The sequence below is a fragment of the Oncorhynchus mykiss genome, chromosome 16, assembly GCF_057628025.1.
Source record: "Oncorhynchus mykiss isolate SJ-2025 chromosome 16, ASM5762802v1, whole genome shotgun sequence".
NCBI classification, from domain to species: Eukaryota; Metazoa; Chordata; class Actinopteri; order Salmoniformes; family Salmonidae; genus Oncorhynchus; species Oncorhynchus mykiss.
The window spans coordinates 70,005,590-70,028,646 of NC_143037.1; the positions used below are offsets into that span (position 1 = coordinate 70,005,590).

General features: G+C 40.2%; 1 protein-coding gene across 1 annotated transcript; it reads left to right on the forward strand.

Annotated features, from left to right (window-relative positions):
* Positions 1–6,348: 6,348 nt before the first annotated feature.
* LOC110492590 (scavenger receptor cysteine-rich type 1 protein M130) lies at positions 6,349–22,486 on the forward strand. Its single transcript, XM_036947600.2, has 18 exons — positions 6,349–6,458; positions 9,376–9,687; positions 10,106–10,225; positions 10,808–11,014; positions 12,351–12,566; positions 12,856–13,170; positions 13,633–13,938; positions 14,135–14,428; positions 14,912–15,238; positions 15,358–15,672; positions 16,112–16,411; positions 17,113–17,388; positions 17,525–17,830; positions 18,124–18,258; positions 18,883–18,996; positions 20,712–20,876; positions 21,126–21,349; positions 21,584–22,486. Exons 1-17 carry the CDS (start codon positions 6,401–6,403, stop codon positions 21,299–21,301), a joined length of 3,942 nt encoding a protein of 1,313 aa, XP_036803495.2. The 5' UTR covers positions 6,349–6,400; the 3' UTR covers positions 21,302–21,349; positions 21,584–22,486.
* The last annotated feature ends 571 nt before the right edge of the window (positions 22,487–23,057 follow it).

Below are 23,057 nucleotides of genomic sequence, written 5' to 3' on the forward strand. Positions count from 1 at the left end.
CAGGATAAAGAAACACTGCGAGTAGACAAAGGCTGACATAATTATTATTTTTTTCATTTATTACAATTACCAACAGTCTGTTTTCATAAATAATGCAGAATAAATACCTTGCAGTTAAAATCTCAAGTACTGTATGATTAGTTTAAGACCACTGGATGATCTAACCATAATATGACCTGTATTCGGTGATGCTGTCCATCTCTTTCTGTCAGTCTGACTTAATCTTCCTGACATTGTCACTGACCTTTGAAGTGCCACTAAACCTGTTTCACTAACATGATTTGTGGCATTGGCTGCCAGAGCTAGCTAGAGAATGACTGAATGGTATTCACGGCTTTACTCCTATTGCATCACAATAGACCATTAGGCCTCACTGTCACCACGGTTACTGGGGTGGGGTGTCTTATGCAATAGCCCGTTTTAGAAACCCACATACTTTGTATTACACCTAAACTTTTTCAATGAAATAAATCAAAAACAAACAAAGAAAGAGATGGAGAAATAGTATAATTTAAGAATTCATCTAAATTGCAAGTTCAATTTAAGGACATGTAATACCTACAGTATGTGGAAAAAAAACAGTCAATGCATCGGCTCACTACGATGGAAGATGTGGTTTCTGTTAGCAGAGATGTCTCTGTGGTATGTGTTTTTCTCGTGAAATGAAAGCAAGCATTGCAAGTACAGTAGTTTTATGATAGACATCCAAGCATTTCTTTAACATACAGTGCCTTGCGAAAGTATTCGGCCCCCTTGAACTTTGCGACCTTTTGCCACATTTCAGGCTTCAAACATAAAGATATAAAACTGTATTTTTTGTGAAGAATCAACAACAAGTGGGACACAATCATGAAGTGGAACGACATTTATTGGATATTTCAAACTTTTTTAACAAATCAAAAACTGAAAAATTGGGCGTGCAAAATTATTCAGCCCCCTTAAGTTAATACTTTGTAGCGCCACCTTTTGCTGCGATTACAGCTGTAATTCGCTTGGGGTATGTCTCTATCAGTTTTGCACATCGAGAGACTGACATTTTTTCCCATTCCTCCTTGCAAAACAGCTCGAGCTCAGTGAGGTTGGATGGAGAGCATTTGTGAACAGCAGTTTTCAGTTCTTTCCACAGATTCTCGATTGGATTCAGGTCTGGACTTTGACTTGGCCATTCTAACACCTGGATATGTTTATTTTTGAACCATTCCATTGTAGATTTCGCTTTATGTTTTGGATCATTGTCTTGTTGGAAGACAAATCTCCATCCCTGTCTCAGGTCTTTTGCAGACTCCATCAGGTTTTCTTCCAGAATGGTCCTGTATTTGGCTCCATCCATCTTCCCATCAATTTTAACCATCTTCCCTGTCCCTGCTGAAGAAAAGCAGGCCCAAACCATGATGCTGCCACCACCATGTTTGACAGTGGGGATGGTGTGTTCAGGTTGATGAGCTGTGTAGCTTTTACGCCAAACATAACGTTTTGCATTGTTGCCAAAAAGTTCAATTTTGGTTTCATCTGACCAGAGCACCTTCTTCCACATGTTTGGTGTGTCTCCCAGGTGGCTTGTGGCAAACTTTAAACAACACCTTTTGATGGATATCTTTAAGAAATGCCTTTCTTCTTGCCACTCTTCCATAAAGGCCAGATTTGTGCAATATACGACTGATTGTTGTCCTATGGACAGAGTCTCCCACCTCAGCTGTAGATCTCTGCAGTTCATCCAGAGTAATCATGGGCCTCTTGGCTGCATCTCTGATCAGTCTTCTCCTTGTATGAGCTGAAAGTTTAGAGGGACGGCCAGGTCTTGGTAGATTTGCAGTGGTCTGATACTCCTTCCATTTCAATATTATCGCTTGCACAGTGCTCCTTGGGATGTTTAAAGCTTGGGAAATATTTTTGTATCCAAATCCGGCTTTAAACTTCTTCACAACAGTATCTCGGACCTGCCTGGTGTGTTTCTTTGTTCTTCATGATGCTCTCTGCGCTTTTAACGGACCTCTGAGACTATCACAGTGCAGGTGCATTTATACGGAGACTTGATTACACACAGGTGGATTGTATTTATCATCATTAGTCATTTAGGTCAACATTGGTTCATTCAGAGATCCTCACTGAACTTCTGGAGAGAGTTTGCTGCACTGAAAGTAAAGGGGCTGAATAATTTTGCACGCCCAATTTTTCAGTTTTTGATTTGTTAAAAAAGTTTGAAATATCCAATAAATGCCGTTCCACTTCATGATTGTGTCCCACTTGTTGTTGATTCTTCACAAAAAAAATACAGTTTTATATCTTTATGTTTGAAGCCTGAAATGTGGCAAAAGGTCGCAAAGTTCAAGGGGGCCGAATACTTTCGCAAGGCACTGTATGTTGGCTACTAAGTTACATCCAAGCAAATAATTAATTAACATAAACATAATGCATACAATGATTATCCTCAGTCATATTGCAACAGGGGGAAGTTTCAGAGTGCATTTTATCTGTGCTTAACTAAGTGCTTCTTTAAAAGTACCCTGGCAGGCAGCCCTGCCACAAAAAAAAATGTTGGCTCTTAGATGGCAATCACCTCACAATTAAGCCCTGGACAAATATACTTGACTCTGTAAAGAATAATCTCAGCTAAAGGCCAACACATACAGTTGAAGTCGGAAGTTTTCATATACCTTAGCCAAAGACATTTGAACTCAGTTTTTCACAATTTCTGATATTTAATTATTGTAAAAAATTCCCTGTTTTAGGTCAGTTAGGATCACCACTTCATTTTAAGAATGTGAAATGTCAGAATAATAGTATGTGATTTATTTCAGCTTTTATTTCTTTCATGACATTCCCACTGGGTCAGAAGTTGACATACACTCAATTAGTATTTGGTAGCATTGCCTTTAAATTGTTTAACTTGGGTCAAATCTTTCAGGTAGCCTTCCACAAGCTTCCCACAACAAGGCCTCCTTGCTTGCATACGCTTTTTCAGTTCTGCCCACATATTTTCTATAGGATTGAGGTCAGGGCTTTGTGATGGCCACTCCAATATCTTGACTTTGTTGTCCTTAAGCAATTTTGCCACAACTTTGGAAGTCTGTTTGGGAGACCCATTTGCTTTAACTTTCTGACTGATGTCTTGTTGCTTCAATATATCCACATATTTTTCCTTTCTCATGAGGCCATCTATTTTGTGAAGTGCACCAGTCCCTCCTGCAGCAAAGCACCCACACAAAATGATGCTGCCACCCCTGTTCTTATTTTAATGTATTTTTTTACCTTTATTTAACTAGGCAAGTCAGTTAAGAACAAATTCTTATTTTCAATGACGGCCTAGGTTAACTGCCTGTTCAGGGGCAGAACGACAGATTTGTACCTTGTCAGCTCGGGGGTTTGAACTTTCAACCTTCCAGTTACTAGTCCAACGCTCTAACCACTAGGCTACCCTGCCGCCCCGCTTGCAAGCCTCCCCTTTTTTCCTCCAAACATAACGATGGTCATTATGGCCAAACAGTTACATTTTTGTTTCATCAGACCAGAGGACATTTCTCCAAAAAGTACGATCTTTGTCCCCATGTGCAGTTGCAAACCGTAGTCTGACTTTTTTATGGCAGTTTTGGACCAGTGGCTTCTTCCTTGCTGAGTGGTCTTTCAGGTTATGTTGAAATAGGACTCATTATACTGTGGATATAAATACTTTTGTACCTGTTTCCTCCTGCATCTTCACAGGGTCCTTTGGTGTTGTTCTGGGATTGATTGTTGGCTGGGTGGGGTGGGGTTGGGTGAATGGGATGGGAGGTTGGGGGTGGTGGCATGTTGGCTGGGTGGGGTTGGGTGAATGGACTGGGAGGTTGGGGGTGGTGGCGTGTTGGCTGGGTGGGGCTGGGTGAATGGACTGGGAGGTTGGGGGTGGTGACGTGTTGGCTGGGTGGGGTTTGGTGAATGGGGTGGGATGTTGGGGGTGGTGGCGTGTTGGCTGGGTGGGGTTTGGTGAATGGGGTGGGATGTTGGGGGTAGTGGCGTGTTGGCTGGATGGAGTTGTGTGAATGGGATGGGAGGTTGGGGGTAGAGGCATGTTGGCTGGGTGGGGTTTGGTGAATGGGATGGGAGGTTGGGGGTGGAGGCATTTTGGCTGGGTGGGGTTTGGTGAATGGGATGGGAGGTTGGGGGTGGTGGCGTGTTGGCTGGGTGGGGTTGGGTGAATGGGATGGGAGGTTGGTGGTGGAGGCATTTTGGCTGGGTGGGGTTTGGTGAATGGGATGGGAGGTTGGTGGTGGAGGCATTTTGGCTGGGTGGGGTTTGGTGAATGGGATGGGAGGTTGGGGGTGGTGGCGTGTTGGCTGGGTGGGGTTTGGTGAATGGGATGGGAGGTTGGGGGTGGTGGCGTGTTGGCTGGGTGGGGTTTGGTGAATGGGATGGGAGGTTGGGGGTGGTGGCGTGTTGGCTGGGTGGGGCTGGGTGAATGGGATGGGAGGTTGGTGGTGGAGGCATTTTGGCTGGGTGGGGTTTGGTGAATGGGATGGGAGGTTGGGGGTGGAGGCATGTTGGCTGGGTGGGGTTTGGTGAATGGGATGGGAGGTTGGTGGTGGAGGCATGTTGGCTGGGTGGGGTTTGGTGAATGGGATGGGAGGTTGGGGGTGGTGGCGTGTTGGCTGGGTGGGGTTTGGTGAATGGGATGGGAGGTTGGGGGTGGTGGCGTGTTGGCTGGGTGGGGCTGGGTGAATGGGATGGGAGGTTGGTGGTGGAGGCACCTTCTTTTTTTAAATGTGTTATTACTTCAACTTTATAATATGATCAAAATGATCAATACATTTTAGTTATGTACAGCAGGTAGCCTAGCGGTTCAGAGGGTTAGTCCAGTAACCGGAAGGTTGTAGGTTTGAATCCCTGAGACGGCAAGGTGGAAAAATATGCCGTTCTGCCCTTGAGCAAGGCAGTTAACACCAACAACAACTGCTTCCAGGGTGCAGCGGACGTCGATTAAGGCAGCTCCCCGCACCTCTCTGATTCAGGTTGGGTTAAATGCAGAAGACGCATTCAGTTTTGCAACTGACTAGGTATCAGTCTGTATTGTATTCATTATGTTCTGTGGGAAATAATGAATTGAAAATATATGAACAGAATATGGATTGAGGTTCATTTAAATATTGTAACATTAACCCCCCCGCCCACCCCCAACCCCCAACAAAAAAATGACAAAACATGTTTAAATATTTGTCACAAAAAAAAGGTACACTTGGATGACTGATAGGCCTACTCATAGTCTGATGAGGTGTCCTCTTTGGAGATGGAGAATTTCCCCTTCTGCACATGTAGAAGAACTGTGTGTACGAATGAAAATGCCTCTGCTAAAGATGATGAGCTTAATAAAAGTGTCCCTAGCTTTTCCTCTTCTGAGATGGTAGGAGATAACTGCATCTCCCTCAGTAAGCAGACAGACCACAAAACCACAGATCACTCAACCTTTCCATTTAGCTGGCATTTCTCTTATCTCAGCCACAGCCACAGCCTAACATGATGACATCTAGCTGAGGGTCTCAGATGATTTTGTTTTGCTCATGAAAAACATAGTTGTTCAAGTTAAACTCATTTATGTTGAAATATGGCATATGATACCTTACATGTAAAAAAAAAAATAATAATAATAATGTTTTATTGTCACATACACCAAATAGGTGCAGTGAAATGTGTTGTTTTACAGGTTCAGCCGTAGTAGTACAGCGCCCCTGGAGAAAATGATGGTTACGTTTCTGGCTCAAAGGCACATTAAACAGTTTTTACACTTTTGTCGGCTCGGGTACTCAAACGCAGCAAATGTCAGTTACTGGCCCAATTCTCTAACCGTCAGGCTTCCTGCCGCTCTATTGGTTACAAGAAGTGTGTGTTTACCGTAATTTAGGCTAATATTAGTTGCATTTGGTGTTCATGTCGGGTTTTCACGTCTTTTTATTTCTTAAGACATATGAAACTTGATAATAACCTCTACTCTTGTAGTTATTTTTACAGTTGTAAGCACTAATGCATGTTCCTTTACTGTAAATACATCAACCCTACTAAACTACATCTTACTATCATGAAATACTGATTCATATGACCACAAGAAAACTATGGTTTATCTAAGTGTGGATGACTACTTTTTGTCAATATGCAAGGCCTCTTCATTTACAATGGACACCTACAGTAAAATGTAACTTTATTTGACAATTAAAAATTATTCTGTAAAATATAATATAGCTGTATCAAAGTGTGTAATTTCTTGAACTCACAATACAGTAATGTAATAAATAGTGGGATTATTGGAGCTGCATTGTATGGCGTTTTCTAGGTGTGGTGACAAAGATGACCTGTATTTATAGTTTAAGGAAATGCAACCCTTCCTTATAAACCAAGGTAGTTTTCTCTGCCTCATTTTTTCTGTTCTGTTGTGACTATGTGGTTCTTCCTACTGCTCTGGTATGCATCATCCCCACACCTGTCCTCCACTGAAGGCAAGTAGAAACTTTGATTAATAATGGAAGTCAATAGGATAGAAAATGTACTTTATTTAAGGGATATGTAGCCTTCTTGGAGTGCGTTATAGATAATATAACTGAAACAATTTCCCTCCATGCATTTACAGTTCCGGACAAATATATTGGTACCCTTGCACCTTTCTTAAACAATTTCCTATTTCCTCTAAATTCAGTTGAAATTGAAAAAAATGTTTGGTCTCCACACATTGTTGCTGAATGTTCAACATTGCAGAACAATTTTAGTTTTTTTTAAACTAATTTTTTTATTTTTTATTAATTGAGAAAAATAATACTTGGTTGTATGGCCATGATAACTACTGACAAACACTACTTGTAGCCATCAATGAACTTGCTGCACCGATCTGCTGGAACTTTGGCCCACTCTTCAGCTGCAAACTGCTCCAATTCTGCAATATTTGAGGGGTGCATTCCACCAACTGCTCTTTTCAGAACAGGGATTCAGATCTGGACTCAATGTTGGCCAGTCTAGAACAGCGTTTTATTTTTTTAACCGTTCTTGGGTGCTTTATGATGTGTGCTTGGGGTCATTGTCCTGCTGGAAGACCCACAACCTTTGACGGAGACCCAGTTTTTGGACACTGTGTTAAACATTGGACTCCAAAACACCTTGATAATCTGCTGATTTCATGATGCCTTGCCCCCGGTACCAGAAGCAGCAAAGCAACCACACAGCATTATCAAACCTCCTCCATGTTTGATTGTAGGGAGGGTGTTATTTTCTTGGAATGCTCCATTAAGTTGGTTTACATAGAAATACCCCAATTCTGAAAGAGACACAAGAAACCCCAACTGAATTCACAATGTTTTGAAATCAAATGTTCATCACAGTGTCCAAAAACTGGGTCTCCATACAAGGCTGTGGGTCTTCCAGCAGGACAATGACACCAAACACACATCAAAACGCACCCAGGAAGGGTTCAAGTAGAAACGGTTCAAGAAGAAACGCTGGACTGTTCTGGAGTGGCCAATGTGTTAAGTTCAGGGCCTCGTTTCCCAGAGCATTCATAGAGTTAATAAGATCATCGTTAGAATCTTCTTACGATATATTTTTTAGTAGCCGAGGTGTTTCCCAAAGCCTTCGGTAGTAACATGGTTCTTAAAAACCTTTACACATCTACTAGTGCTCCAGACCATTCGTAGAGGTGGCCAGGGGGCATCGTTAGATGCTTTTTTTGCCCTTCTGCATCACTTTATTTACAGAAGACCTCCGCTAAACATAGAATCCAGATGTTTATGCTGTCTGTGTGACTGTGACTGCCGATCATTTCAGAACAAAGTTGACTACAATTACAAAGTTGACTACAATTACAAAGTTGACTACAATTACAAAGTTGCCAAAGTATTTGCAATTGTTACAAATAAGTGAAGGATAAAATTATGTTTCAAATGAAAAATTGAGATGACGGCATGAAAAGATACGTAGGCTATATGGGCCTATATAGGCTAGTTCAATCATATTGAAATGCATGTAATGTTCAATCAATTGAGTTATATTTAGCGACTAGGCTACTGTCTGGAATGTTTCACCTCAATGTGTTTCATGATGTGCCTAGTCTGTGATTTAGTGCATTATTATTGGTTAAACATAATAAGACTCCTCAATAGCCTATTTGCAGCCTTAGGTGGTAATATCTCTCTAGGGTCATTTTCACCGCTTTTCAACCTCATTTTCAATATCTCCAGCACACCACTAGGTTCTACATACAGTGAGTGTACAAAATATTAGGAACACCTTCCTAATTTTGAGTTGCACCCCTTTTTGCCCTCAGAACAGCCGCAATTCGTCGGGGCATGGGGCTCTACAAGGTGTCAAAAGCGTTCCACAGGGATGCTGGCCCACGTTGACTCCATTGCTTTCCACAGTTGTATCAAGTTGGCTGGATGTTGTTTGGGTGGTGGGACATTCTTGACACACACGGAGGGAAAAACCCAGCAGCGTTGCTGTTCTTGACACAATGTCAACTTATTTTAGAAAAATACATTTAATTATTTAAGAAAAGTGCAAGGGTGACAATATATTTAGCCATAGCTGAATTATTTCTATAAGATGTTAACACTGGAAGTAAATTGTCCAACAATACATACAATATCCCTTCATAGGCCTACAATGTATTTGTTAATTATAGATCATACAGATGTGTCTGCATTAGGCCTTGTTCTAAATTAGTAAATCAATTATTTTGTATGATTTTTAAATGTATGTTATTAATAATTATACAATTATTGTCCTGGATTTTGGTTTAAAAGCTTATTTTTTTGTTGTTGTCTAATCTTAACCTGTTCTGGATGCTTTTAACAAGCAATCAAACAAGCAATTTTGTCTTTTGAAGAATAATAATACCAAATACCTACTGCAGAGCCAAACAGAGTATATTCCTCTATCATATCAGATTATGAACATTGTACCATATTTCTACCACATTCAGAAATTGGGGCTAACATTTTTTGGTTAAATAGCTAGTAAATTAAGATTTCCCATTTACAGTAACCTAATAGCAGACCTGGGTTCAAATATCTCAATTACTTTAAAATACATTTCAAAGTAAGTATTCAGATATTTATTCTAAGAGACAAGTAGTTGAATATTGGAATTAACTTTGGAAACAGACTTGGAAAGCGTTGGCATACAAAGACACTGACTCAAGTACATTCCTAACCATTTAACCTAGGTTTTTGAAAATAGTATTTGAAAGAAGTATTTGAAAACACTTTCAAATATTATTGCAAAATATCTTAAAATACTTCCAATAGAAGTAGTTGATTTGGGCCTCATTATTAAAACATACTCAAATACACAGAAAATGTGTATTTAAATAAAAGATCATCTACACATGTATTGAAACCATAGTATAATATCTATTTTACTGTGCAGTGGAAGACAGGTTGATCCTGCAGGGTGGGGATGGTCCATGTGAGGGCTATGTTGAAGTCTTCCATGATGGGAAATGGGGTATTGTTGGTGACCAGAAATGGCAGCTGAATAATGAGAAGGTCATCTGCAAGAGCATCGGCTGTGGGACATCCATAAGCTCTAAAGACATTCTGCTGAAGAAGGTTAGGTCTACCACATGGATGAACGAGGTGGAATGCAATGGAAACGAGGAGTATCTATGGGACTGCATGTTTCCAGGGTGGAACAGAAGTTCTAATACCAAGGATACAGTCAAAAAAATCACATGTTCGGGTAAGTGTTCGTTTAAGTTATTTACATATTCTGTTGTGTATTGGTAACTCTATCAGGTTGGATATTTTACTACATTGACAGACATTCTTTCTTCCCATTTCCTCCACCTATTTTGTTGTTCTTCAGCTGGTTGGTAATTTACTTATGTTAATTGTTGGCTAATACTGACACCTCAATATTTTCTGTGTCACAAGGCCGATGCCTATATGGTATACCAAATACAGATATTAAAAAAGTTGTGCTACTAACTTTGATATTTAGCAAAATGACTTTTTACATCATCTGATTGTCAACTCGAATATTGAAAATATTGATTTTATTTTGTGTAGTATTTGCATTATTTAATTCCATAAATTAAACACAAAATTATGCATTTGAATTACATTTTGAGCCTCACAAGTCATTTTTTTATCACCAGATAAGATTCAGCTTGAGCTTGAGAATTTGCCTGGGTTTAGATGTGCTGGAACTCTCAGGTACAAAAAAATGTTAATGGGGAAGGTCAAAGAAACGGGCTACTTTTGTAATCCGAAATGGGGTAAGAACTACGTCTTGTTAACTTCATTTCTGATGGTAGCAATACATACTATACTTTTTAGTTTTAGTTTTACCATTCGCATGGGTGAAATATTCATTCATCGTTTTTAGGCTGATTTGATTTTGTGTTATTATAAATTACTTTAAAATTTGGGACCCATGACAATTTTTTGTTAATATACAATCTAATTATACTTTATATCATTTGATAACAATTAACTTTCATTAGAACTTACTTTATATGCTTAATTAGGTTGTGCAAGCAATCACTATCCACATTTTGTTTTAGGTAGTGAATAGCAAAACTACAAATGTGTCAATTATCCAGGATGTTTCATTTATAAAAATGTATTTCAAGAAGTATGGCTAGACTGTGTGAGCAGTGAAAACAATAGGCAAAATTGTATTTTATTTTTGGGGAGTTAGGTGCATTTGCATAATTGCAGAAAATGTGTTTTAAATTATCAAAACCAATTCCGGGGAGATACCCAGGACCCTCATCTACTGTTCATCTTCCCCAATATCTACAGCACAATTTCACCCTTGGGTCGTAACACATGTCTGTTCTTTACCTCTGGCTCAGATAAAAAGCAGGCTGATATTGTGTGTGAACATCTCAAATGTGGCCAATCTAAAGGTCTCCCATCAGCCGGAATGTTCTCACAAATTGAGAATCATGTGGTCCTCAAACCTACACATTGCAGCAACACAGAGCATCAGAAACATATCTGGCAATGTATAACCAATCCTAAAGTGGTATGTACAGAACCTGTCTCCGTGATTTGCTCAGGCAAGTATTTCATATTCACCTCACCACATTCACTGCTAACAGTCATTGATCTTACAACCACTATCTTCTAATCTCAATTGTTTCATATAATTCTTACACTGTATGTGTGATGCATCAAGGTTCTTTAGTGTCTAACTGTTTGCAGATTTCACCATTCACTTTTGGGGTTACATTCATAAGTTTTTGCAGTTCTATGCCCACTGAGTAGTTAAAGTTAGTGGAGGTCTTAGTGGAACAACCTGGTCTCACAGCATTTCGTATTATTCTGTACGTAAAATCCGTGACACTCCGTTTAGTCTGATATCTTACGTTTCGTACGGTATGTTCGTATGATATGTTACGAATTACAATTTGTATTATATGGTACGCATTTTTCAAACGCATGATATGTTACGAATTGTAGCCAGGTGGCTAACGTCCAGTCGAAGCTCACATCAACTACAAGACCATGGTGCTTGCCTACAGAGCAGCAAGGGGAACTGCCCCCTACCTTTAGGCTATGCTCCAATCTTACACCCCAACCCTAGCACTTCGTTTTGCCACCTCTGGTGTCCTGAACCAACACTTGCACTTGATTCCCCTCCACCCCCCTAATTTCTAGCTTTGACTCTGATAACTACTTTATTGAGGAAAAGTGTACTTACTGTTGTTGCCAATTTATTCTTCAATAACACAAAATCCAAAACAAATGAGGGGGAGAAAAATAGGTTTATTTGAGAAGGACAAATCAAGATGTTATGCTGGGAGGTAGATGTTCAGTCTCCCCTGTCCTCAGATTTTCTCCACCCAACAAAGGAACAGGATGCCATTTATAACCCTCCACCCTAGTCTGGGGTTGACCAATGAGATGTCCTTGCAGGACAATTGGCCAATGGCCAAATATCAAGGGTCCTGCCCCAGACTCAATGTACAGACTCAATGTACAGAATGTAGCACACGTGGCTCTCAGGACTGACAGCACACAGATTCTAAACAGATGTTGAACTGAAAACCAACTCCTATTGATCGTTAATCCCAGTCCTCTCGTCCGCCGCATTGCGCAATCATCTTCAAAATATTCTTATACTGTGACTGTGATATGTGGTTGTCCCACCTAGATATCTGAAGATGAATGCACTAACTGATTGTAAGTCACTCTGGATAAGAGCATCTGCTATGAGTCAAATGTCAATGTATCAAAGTTCTGATATCTGCCTGTGCACTATGATCACCTTCTGATAAGACAAATTTAACAACATATACTGTCTATGTCAACTAATTTTATAAAAGTGGAACGTTTACTGTTACCTTTGTAAGTGTAATTACAAAAAAAAAATGTATGATTTATGTCCAACAGATCATCACAACTTTCGTTTACAAGGTGGAAGCAATGTCTGTTCTGGACAGTTGGAAGTGGAAGAGGATGACGGTGTTTGGAAACCTGTATGCCAAAGCCAATACAAGCTGAACAAATCAAGTGATGATCTGTGCTCACACATGCGGTGTGGCAAAAGTCACCGTCAGGAAAACATAGTCTGTGACAGTTCCAAAAACATCTCCCTGGATTGTACAGGTAAAGCTCTCTAAAGGGGTCAAATGTTCATTCTTTGAGACAGCGCTACAGTGTTCTGGAGGCAAAAATCACAAATGTTCTAGAGTTTGGAATCCCGAGCAAAGCTTTAAAAAGGCCATCTTAAAAAGGGAAAAGGCTATCAGAATAAAACTTATTTAGTGTATGTATTTCATTTATTTGATGTCCAAATGCTGCATGTTTCTGTTTGTTGTGCATGGGGGGGGGGGGGGGGGGGGGGAAGTAATATCTTTCTAGAAGTTTTTGAGAATTATTGTTCGATGTGTTTCAGACAAAGTCAACATATCCCTGTTGAAAGATGACCAAAGCCAGAATGTCAATCATTGTTTTGGGTCAGTACACTTCAACCACTCTGGCACCCTGGAGGCTGTGTGTTCTACTAACTGGGATGAGAAGGATGGACGAGTCGTGTGCCGAGAGTTGGGTTGTGGAGAGGTTGTGTTAGTCGGCTCTGGGAGTAAACTCCAGAAAGATGGAAAGCATGACCTAGTAGATTGCAAAGACTCTGAGGCTTCACTGTGGCACTGTCTGGCCATGCACTACAAGAACCCAACCTCATGCAGGAAAGCCAGTGTCATCTGCTCAGGTACTATACATTACACAACACAGAAAACGTGAGAGCAGTAGGATTGTTTTCAGCATTGTTTATAGAATTACAACAACATGAAAAATATGTGGAAAACTATTACCACTATTTTGTTCATTTCAAATGCTATATCTAAAGAAGGAGAATTTTGGTTTCTTCAAAAGGCAATTGCACATCTGAGCTATCTTAGTAGCAGGTGCATGGTAACAGCCGAATAAGATGAGGAAAGAAGAAGGACGCACACTGCTCTTGCTAGTATCACTGCTCTTTATTCAGCTTAACGTATCGGCCTCAAGGCCCTCTAGGAGCAGTGATACTAGCAAGAGCAGTGTGCCACCTTTATCTTCTTTCTCATTGGTTTCTAATTTTCGCATTTTGTAATGTGCTAAATTGTAGGTTTATTAATACTTGGAATAATATCAACCGTTTTTCACACTCTTTTCCCCTGACATTGTTTTCCAGGTAGTGTGAAAGTGCGTTTGTCAGATGGCCCTGGGAGGTGTGCTGGAAGAGTAGAGATTCAGCATGAAGGGGTGTGGAAGAGCGTCCGTGAAAGCAACTGGAAGGAGGAAAACTCCAAAGTGATTTGCAATCAAATGATTTGTGGTGATGCTTTGGCTAATACTGATTCCTTCATTCAAGGAACAAGTCAAGTATTGAACAATGAGGTGATCTGTACTAGTAACTCTAAATCTATCTCTAACTGTATCAAGTCAACCAAGAAACAGCCACAACAACAGGATACAAACAAGATGTTAATCTGCCAAGGTATGTTTCTTTCCTTTTTTTGTGCATATTAAACTTTACAGTTTATTATGGCAAGTTTGTTTTAATCATAGGTACACTTTTACCCAAATATAACTATTTTCTGCTTTGATGCTGCAGTTGAATATGGTTTGTTTAGGATTACATGTGTTTTACTGATTGGTGGAACTTTTCGCCTGCCTCTCTTCTGATTGTTTAGAGCATGCGGTGGTGTTTCTGATGGGGGACTGCTCTGGCAAGGTGGGCATAGAGCAAGCTGGGAAGACTTACTGGCTGTCTGGGTCTAACGCCACTTTTGATCGTCAAACTGCCATGGTGGTGTGTCAACAGATGGACTGTGGGGATGCTACCTCATTTACCTTTGAATCCACTAGTGGAACCACTGATTTGTGGAAATACTCTTACAGCTGCCTGGAAAGGAAAAAATCCCTTTTTGACTGCGAGCGGAGTGAGCATCTGTCAAACCACAGTATAGTCTCTGTCGTCTGCTCAGGTACACAGCATTCTATTGACAAAAACATTTGACATCCCATTCCATCCCATTCCATCCCATTCCATTCCATTCCATCCCATCCCATTCCATTCCATCCCATTCCATCCCATTCCATTCCATCCCATTCCATCCCATTCCATTCCATTCCATTCCATCCCATTCCATCCCATCCCATTCCATCCCATTCCATCCCATTCCATTCCATTCCATCCCATCCCATTCCATTCCATCCCATTCCATTCCATTCCATTCCATCCCATTCCATCCCATTCCATTCCATTCCATCCCATTCCATTCCATTCCATCCCATTCCATCCCATTCCTCTCTCTCTCTCTCTCTCTTTATTTATAATGGTTGATTATTTTATTTTTCGAAGGAGAATAACTGCATATGATGATAAAAGGTGATGGTAATAATTTGATAATAATACTAACAGTAGGTCTTCATGGTGTTCCTCCTTATCTCGGGCTTTGCCCTGAAAGGTAGTAAAACAGTACGCCTGAAAGTTGACACTAAAGACAAGGGAGAATGCTGGGGAAAGGTGGAGGTGTGCCTCAACGGAGCGTGTGGAGGTGTTTGTGAGGATGCCTGGACGGATAAGAAGTCCGACATGTTGTGTAAAGACTTGGATTGTGGATCAGCCATCTATCCTCTGTCCTTCCTGAGAAAATCACAATCAGCTTTAGACAAAATCACCATCAGCAGTGTGCACAGAACCCAGCAGACAACTAACATCAGTCAGTGCAACATGGTCAAAAACGTTGACCAGTCTTACTGTAAGGACAAGCCAGCCTATGTTGTTTGCTCAGGTAATATCATGTAACAGTCCCTGTTTTCCATTAAATCCATATTTTTGTCATTTTATTCTCACAGTATTTTGCTAATGCATGATTGTTTTTAAAAATGTGATGTCATTATTCCAATGCAGGAAGTGTCAAGGCCAGGCTAATGGAGCATAGAGAGAGATGCTCGGGTAACGTACAGGTGTTCTACCAAGGAAATTGGAGCCCTGTCTGTAAGACTGCCCTAAACAACAAAGATGTCCAAAACACTATCTGCCGAGAGCAGGGTTGTGGACATGGTGTCAAACCTCTCTCATTCTTTGGCCCTTCATCTGCAAACAGTGGGGCTGTTGTGTCAGGCCTCACCTGTAGTGCAAACAGCAAGTCTTCGGCAGAGTGCACAGTTACAGTTACTAAGACCAACAACCAACAATGTGCCCTCGGTGGTCTCCAATGCTCTGGTATTTTGTTTGTTTCTATGTTTTCAACACCGGAGTCAAAATAAGAGAATATATTGTAGAAAGTTTACAATAATAGCTATACTTTTTTTTACTATTTACAATCTCCATATGAAAGTCATTATGTACACAATAACTAGTTTGTCTTTTGTAAAAAGTATAGTTTGGGGCCCTTGCATTCTTAAAACTGTATTTGCCTGAGGGTTTCCTCACTTATCTTTGCGGTTTAGTCATTTAGCAGATACACTTATGCAGAGCAATTTGGATCAAGTATCTTGCTCAAGGGCAAATCCACAGATTTTTCAACTAGTCAGCTCTAGGATTTGAACCAGCAACCTTTCGGTTACTGGCCCAATGCTCTTAACTTCTAGGCTACCTGCTGCACATGCTTTGCTGTGTTTAACTTGGCCCAACCTTCACTGTGCCTTGTGTTATTTCACAGAATGGAGGAGAATGATGTTGAAGCTAGGGAACGGGACTTGTGAAGGGTACGTGTTTGTGTACAGTGAAGCAGATAGTCGGGCTGTCAGCAGCGATGGTTGGACTGAGACAGAGAGCAAGGTTTTGTGCAAAGACTTGGGCTGTGGAGCCTACATAAAACATACTGCTAAGGAAAAGGCAGATTATCATGATCTCTTGTGGGGGAAGAAGTACAGCTGTAAAGGGGAGACAAACAGCATCTGGGACTGTGAACTAAACGACAGGCCCTCTCTAAACCAGTCGATCTACTTACAGTGCCAAGGTAAGATACTGATCAAATAATTGTACAAGACAAACAATTCTAAATACTCTCACTGATAATGGTGTGATTTTTGCCTCTGCATATCTTTATTCCAAAATGACAACATTAGTCACTGTAGAAACATATACACAATGAGCCTTAGGCCCCACGTGACATCCTATATCTATGAACACAGGGGCGATGTCCCAAATATCTCCCCTTCATTCCAAAGTGTGCACTTGTTCACTCCCCTTCACTGATTTGAAAGGAAAATAATGAAACTTCCAACATGAAGTAGGGAGATATTATTGGGACGTACCTAATATATTCCTGAATGTACTGTATATTTAAGCAATAAGGCCCGAAGGGGGTGCGGTATATGGCCAATATACCACAGCTTAGGGCTGTTCTTAGGCACGACGCATCGAGGAGTGCCTGTACAAAACCCTTAGCCGTGGTATACTGGCCATATAACACAAACCCCTGAGGTGCCTTATTGCTATTATAAACTGGTTACCAACTTAATTAGAGCAGCAAAAATACATATTTTGTCATAGTATGGTCTGATATACCACGGCTGTCAGCCAATCAGCATTCAGGGCTTGAACCACCCAGTTTATAATACCATATAAATGTTGTGGTATTTAAGTTGCCAAGATTAGTGATGTTACTGCTGAAGGACTGAGGCGCCTATATGTTCTTACATCTATGTTTCCCCATAGATCATCTCACAGCAAGCCTGGGAGAAACAGGTAACTGCTCTGGGAAGGTGATGTTAAATAACTTGCCAGTGTGTTATGATAACTGGAGTGAGAGTCACTCCAAAATAGTATGTCAAGAGCAGCAGTGTAGCAACAGCATCTCATTCGAAGAAATCGACAAAGGAAGTCGAAGTGATGCACATTTCGTCAGCTGCATTGGCTCGGAGTCCTATCTCGGACAGTGCAAAACAACAAGAGGAAGGTGTGGTAGAGGATTGGTTTCTGTGTCCTGTGCAGGTAAGAGTTCAATATTAACTTTGAAGACGTGTAGATGACAAGCGATAACTAATGGTGTCGTTAATGCAGTAGTGATGTTTCCATAACAGAGGTTAGCAGTGCAGTAAATTGTGTAGCTTTATCATTTTTTTTACAGGTGGTGTGAAATTCAATTCAACTCAGAAATGTGGAGGGAACATTAAGGTATTTTATCGAGGCACCTGGGAGTCGGTATGTCTACAGAATATGTTCTCACAAGAAGGTCGATTACTTTGCAAAGAGCTAGTAGGATGTGGCACTCCTCAACTTCTCCGACGGGATCAGATTGAACAGTCAGAAGAGGAAAAAGAAGGAAAAATAATACCAGAGACATCTCTCAAATGTTCCAATGAGAATCGCAATTTACAGCACTGCGTCATCAAGAAGAATGAATGTAAAACACCTGGTGTAATCTACTGTGAAGGTACTGCAATGACCACACTGCCATTAGTTGTTCAAAGTGCTAATTTCCAATGTTTCAGGTTGTAAGTAGCTATAGCGCGATGTAGGAGGTAACCTTGTTTTCAGATATATTGCTGACTGTGGGGCTCTATCTAGCTATAGAATGGCAAAATATTTCTCTCATTTTTCAGAATTGCTTTTGCCATCTTAGTAAAACTCAAAACACTCTTTCTCTAAAATCTTCGATGGACAAAATGTGTACAGTCTATGTCTTAAATTATAATATTTCTCCCCAATCACGTAATATGATTTCAGGTTATCCAATCAAAGTGCCCATTCCCCCGATCCCCATCAACTTGTATGTTGGTCTTTCCCTCGGACTGTTGTCTCTGGTCATGGTCGTTGCCCTCTGTCTCTTCATGCGAAGACGATTTGTAACCAGGTTCAAGTGTAAGTGCAATTTCAACGGCTGATAATAATACTGTAGCGATTTACCAACTAAAGCCACTTACAGTAAAATGGCCAAATTGAAGGACACCTTTGTAATAATTTGTGTATCTGTGTAGTTCTGTCACAATTAGGAAATTATCCCAAAGTGGTATAGATCCTAACCATAGATATAAGACTCATCGTTGTATCTTTGCCATTATAGCGTCTGTGGCGGCATGGGCAGCGCCATTGAGGCTATCTCAATTTTAAAGTATTCAATTGTCTTCTTCTTCATTGGCTGATTGCTCCCAATTTATAGGAATCCCCACCCAGTTGACTACTTTAAAATGGTGGAAGCCCTCAACGGCAATGTCCATGCTAAAATAGGTTATATTCTTGATGAGTCCTCTATCTATCTCTATGTCCTAAACACATTTCAAATGCATTTGTACAATTGAGCCACCACTAGAGGGCATTCAGTGAGCACTTTGACAACATGGTCTAAACTAGAAACAACAACACATTGAATCAAATGTTATGGAATATGTGAAAACAACAACTTGAATGCATTTAAATATATGTTCTTAATATGTATGCTTTGGAGAGACTGAAAATGTTTTAATTAGTGTAATATTCTGGATCCAGCGAGATTCTCAACGAGAAAAGTGTCTGCTTTTGAGAGTGGAGACTATGAGGACGTGGAAACCAACGGAAGTGAACTATTTGGACCAATGGAAATGAGAGATTTGAAAAGCAACGGTGAGTCCATATATATATATATATATATATAATATCAACAAAACATTATATAGTATATAAATTCAGTGCTTAGTGTAGCAGAGAGAGAACCTTGTCGATTGACAGATATACAGTGCCTTCGGAAAGTATTTAGACTTCTCAACTTCTTCACATTTTACAGCCTTATTCTAAAATAAATCCTCAAATCCTCATCTACACACAATAACACATAATGACAAAGCGAAAACAGGTTTTTAGAAATGTTTGCAAAATTATTCAACTTAAAAAAACAGAAATACCGTTATTTCCATAAGTATTCAGACCCTTTGCTATGAGACACGAAATGGAGCTCAGGTGCATCCTGTTTCCATTGATCATCCTTGAGGTGTTTCTACAACCTGTGGTAAATCCAATTGATTGGACATGATTTGGAAAGACACACACCCGTATATATAAGGGCCCACACAGTTGACAGTGCATGTCAGAGCAAAAACCAAACCATGAGGTCGATGGAATTGTCTGTAGAGCTCTGAGACAGGATTGTGTTGAGGCACAGATCTGGGGAAGGGTACCAAAACATTTCTGCAGCATTGAAGGTCCCCAAGAACACTGTGGCCTTCATCATTCTTAAATGGAATACGTTTAGAACCACCAAGACTCTTCCTAGAGCTGGCCGTCCGTCCAAACTGAGTAATCGGGGGAGAAGGGCCTTGGTCAGGGAATTGAACAAGAACCTGATGGTGACTCTGACAGAGCTCTATAGTTCCTCTGTGGAGATGAGAGAACCTTCCAGAAGGACAACCATCTCTGCAGCACTCCGCCAATCAGGCCTCTTTGGTAGAGTGGCCAGAGGGAAGCCACTCCTCAATAAAAGTCACATGACAGCCCGCTTGGAGTTTGCCAAAAGGCACCTAAAGACCCTCAGACCATGAGAAACAAGATTATCTCGTCTGATGAACCCAAGTTTGAACTCTTTGGCCTGAATGCCAAGCGTCACGTCTGGTAGAAACCTGGCACCAAAGTACAGAGAGATCCTTGATGAAAACCTTCTACAGAGCACTCAGGACCTCAGACTGGGGCGAAGGTTCACCTTCCAACAGGACAACGACCCTAAGCACACATCCAAGACAACGTAGGAGTGGATTCGGGACAAGTCTCTGAAGGTCCTTGAGTAGCCAGCCAGAGCCCGGACTTTAACCCGATTGAACATCTCTGTAGAGACCTGCATATAGCTGTGCAGCGACTCTCCCCATCCACCCTGAAATAACTTGAGAGGATCTGCAGAGAAGAATGGGAGAAACTCCCCAAATACAGGTGTGCCAAGCTTGTAGCGTCATACCCAAGAAGACTCAATGCTGTAATCACTGCCAAAGGTACTTCAACAAAGTACTGAGTAAAGGGTCTGAATACTTATGTCAATGTGATATTTCAGTTTTTTATTTGTAATACATTTGCAAAAAAAATTAAAACCAGTTTTTGCCTTGTCATTGTGGGGTATTGTGTGTAGATTGATGAGGAAAAAAACAATTAAATTATTTTAAAAATAAGGCTGTAATCTAACAAAAATGTGGAAAAAGTCAAGGGGTCTGAATACTTTCCGAATGCACTGTATATGACCGAAGGGATAACTACTGTAATGATAAGGGGTGGAGAATGGATCACTGTAGCTGTCCTAGTCAAATGAAGTGCTGCGTTGCTGTACCATCACATCCCTCTCTGTATCTCCGTTCCTACAGAATCAGAGAGTGGCGGAGACAAAGAGAATGGCCGGCGAAGTACTGCGTCTTCCCTGTCTTATGATGACATTGCTGAGGAGGAGAATGTCCCAGCTCAACCAGCATCCAGTGGAGAAGATGGAACCAGTAGCCCAGGCCCAGGTGCTGGACCTTCTGCTACCCACGGTAATATAAAGGTCCAGCTCAGTTACATACATGCATACATGAATGTGTTGTGTCTTTGGTCCTGTGTGGCTCCGTTGGTAAAGAATGGTGCTTACAACACTGAGGGTCTTGGGATTGTTTCCCACTGAGGTCACACATATGAAAAATGTATGCATGCATGACTACAAGTCGCTTTGGATACAAAGTGGCTGCTAAATAGCTTAGATTATACTATTCTTTATGTGTTGCTCTGTACCACATTTTTTACAGAACATGCAACCTACGAGGTGGAGGAAGATCAACAGGAGAGCTACGATGATGTGGTGTCAATGATCACGCCAGCTGAGACCAGAGAGGAGATTGCAGAGGTCCACGAGAGACCCAAGCCCAAATGCCTGGCGATCCATGATGACGAGGATTACCTGGAGCCTGATGGTCAGAAGTGAGCAACGTGGAGGCTTGACGTGATCTGTTGTCTAACAGAACCATGAGAGGTGATTATGGTGTTTTGATGATATGGTTTATATTGACACTATACATCATTGAATGATATATATAATTGGTTCTACTTTATGTATTCATTTTAATCATGTCATGTAAAATTATTACTGTTTGGTTGATTGAATTTGACAAAATAGAAAAAACACACATTACCACATCAAATGTCATCTGGAGGGTATTAAATAACCCAGTGTGTCTCTCATTTGGATTGTCTCATTGGTCTACAGGATCCCAAAGTTGGAGGGGAAAAGCTGCCTGCGTTAAAAAAAAAAACTCACATTCCTTCATATAATATTGGTATTTCTTTTTTATATTTAAAGATACAATTATTCAAATTTCTTGACTTTTTTTTTTGTCTAACATTTGATATTGCTTCAAAAAAAAAATCTGTTTTGATTAGTTTGTTGTGCCATGGCCTGTAAAACAGAACTGGTTTGACACGGAATCAATAGTGTCTGTCTCACCACAACACATGTATTCATGAAACAGGATCTTGAAATGTTTCCTTCCATGAAGACCTGCCAAATTAACTGCTTTTAGTGAATGCATCAAAGCTCATACCCAACAGCTGTTTTTCAATCTTTTTTATTGTACTTTAAAAAAAATTACTACTTTTACCATTTATAAACGTAACATTTTAAACATTTTGTATTTTAAATTGCAGTAGCATTGTGCAGAAAAAAATATGTTGTTTTTATTCTGATCTTCAACTTAATTTTTATGATCTTACATCAATAATAATATTTTTCTTCCTTTAGAAGTTGTTTAATGTTAAGGATTATAATGTATGATTGTAGTAGCTAAGAGCTTGTCTGTCTTTTGTTTAAAACATGTCTGTTTAGTGTTTTGTTTTTTTATCTATGAAATCATGTTTGGGATTTGGTGACTGGAATTTAAGAATTGCATCAATAGGTGGAAAAAAATGAATATCCAGTGTAAAGTTCAAATCAGTCGACTTAAACTTTAAAAATTAAGACATTTGAGATGATGATGAGATAAAATATATAATTAAGAATACTGGCCCTGATTATGTGATTAAAGTGTCTGATTGTTTTAATTATGTAATTCACTTTTGATGAAAATGCACTGCTATAATAACATATAACTGTGATGTCAGTATTGTTTTGTAATGAGATCCAATTATTGGCTTTATTGATCCTGTCGTGTTTATACAACATTTCACATGAAATTATTCAATTGATGGTAATTATATAGTATATGGTTTTTCCTACATATTTTCAAGGTTTACAATGCTCCAAAAACTATTACAGTTTAGAGAAGTGAAAACAGTGAAGGGACATGCACATACTCTAGGTAAGAGTTGACAATACTGTGAAAAAGGACAATAAATGAATCTTAGTTAGACTGTAATATTATCTACCGTAAACACGGACTGACTGGAAACAGGATCAGGTGTTCAAGACATAGGAGATTGCTTTGGTGTTGTGTACTAAATTGTATGTTTTTGAACAGCTATAGTTTGATACACAGCATAAAAAGCCATTTACCATCACATCACATTCTCTCAGGCAAACAAAAATGATTCTGTGACACACAGCCTGTTACACCTACAAAAAAAGATTCCCATGACCAGCTATGGTGTTTCTTATGTTGTCCCTTTACGGCAGAGACATGCACAACAGCATCCCGTAACCCGTTCAGAGCATTACATGCGCTATCAGGAGTTGTTCCGTACCCATT

What these genes read in the sequence shown, in the direction of transcription:
- LOC110492590 (XM_036947600.2), top strand. Translation starts at nt 6,401, where the DNA reads ATGTGGTTCTTCCTACTGCTCTGGTATGCATCATCCCCACACCTGTCC. An exon ending in CTTTTGTAATCCGAAATGGG is followed by an intron (nt 10,226 to 10,807) that starts GTAAGAACTACG and finishes CCTCTGGCTCAG; the next exon opens with ATAAAAAGCAGGCTGATATT. An exon ending in TGTCTCCGTGATTTGCTCAG is followed by an intron (nt 11,015 to 12,350) that starts GCAAGTATTTCA and finishes TATGTCCAACAG; the next exon opens with ATCATCACAACTTTCGTTTA.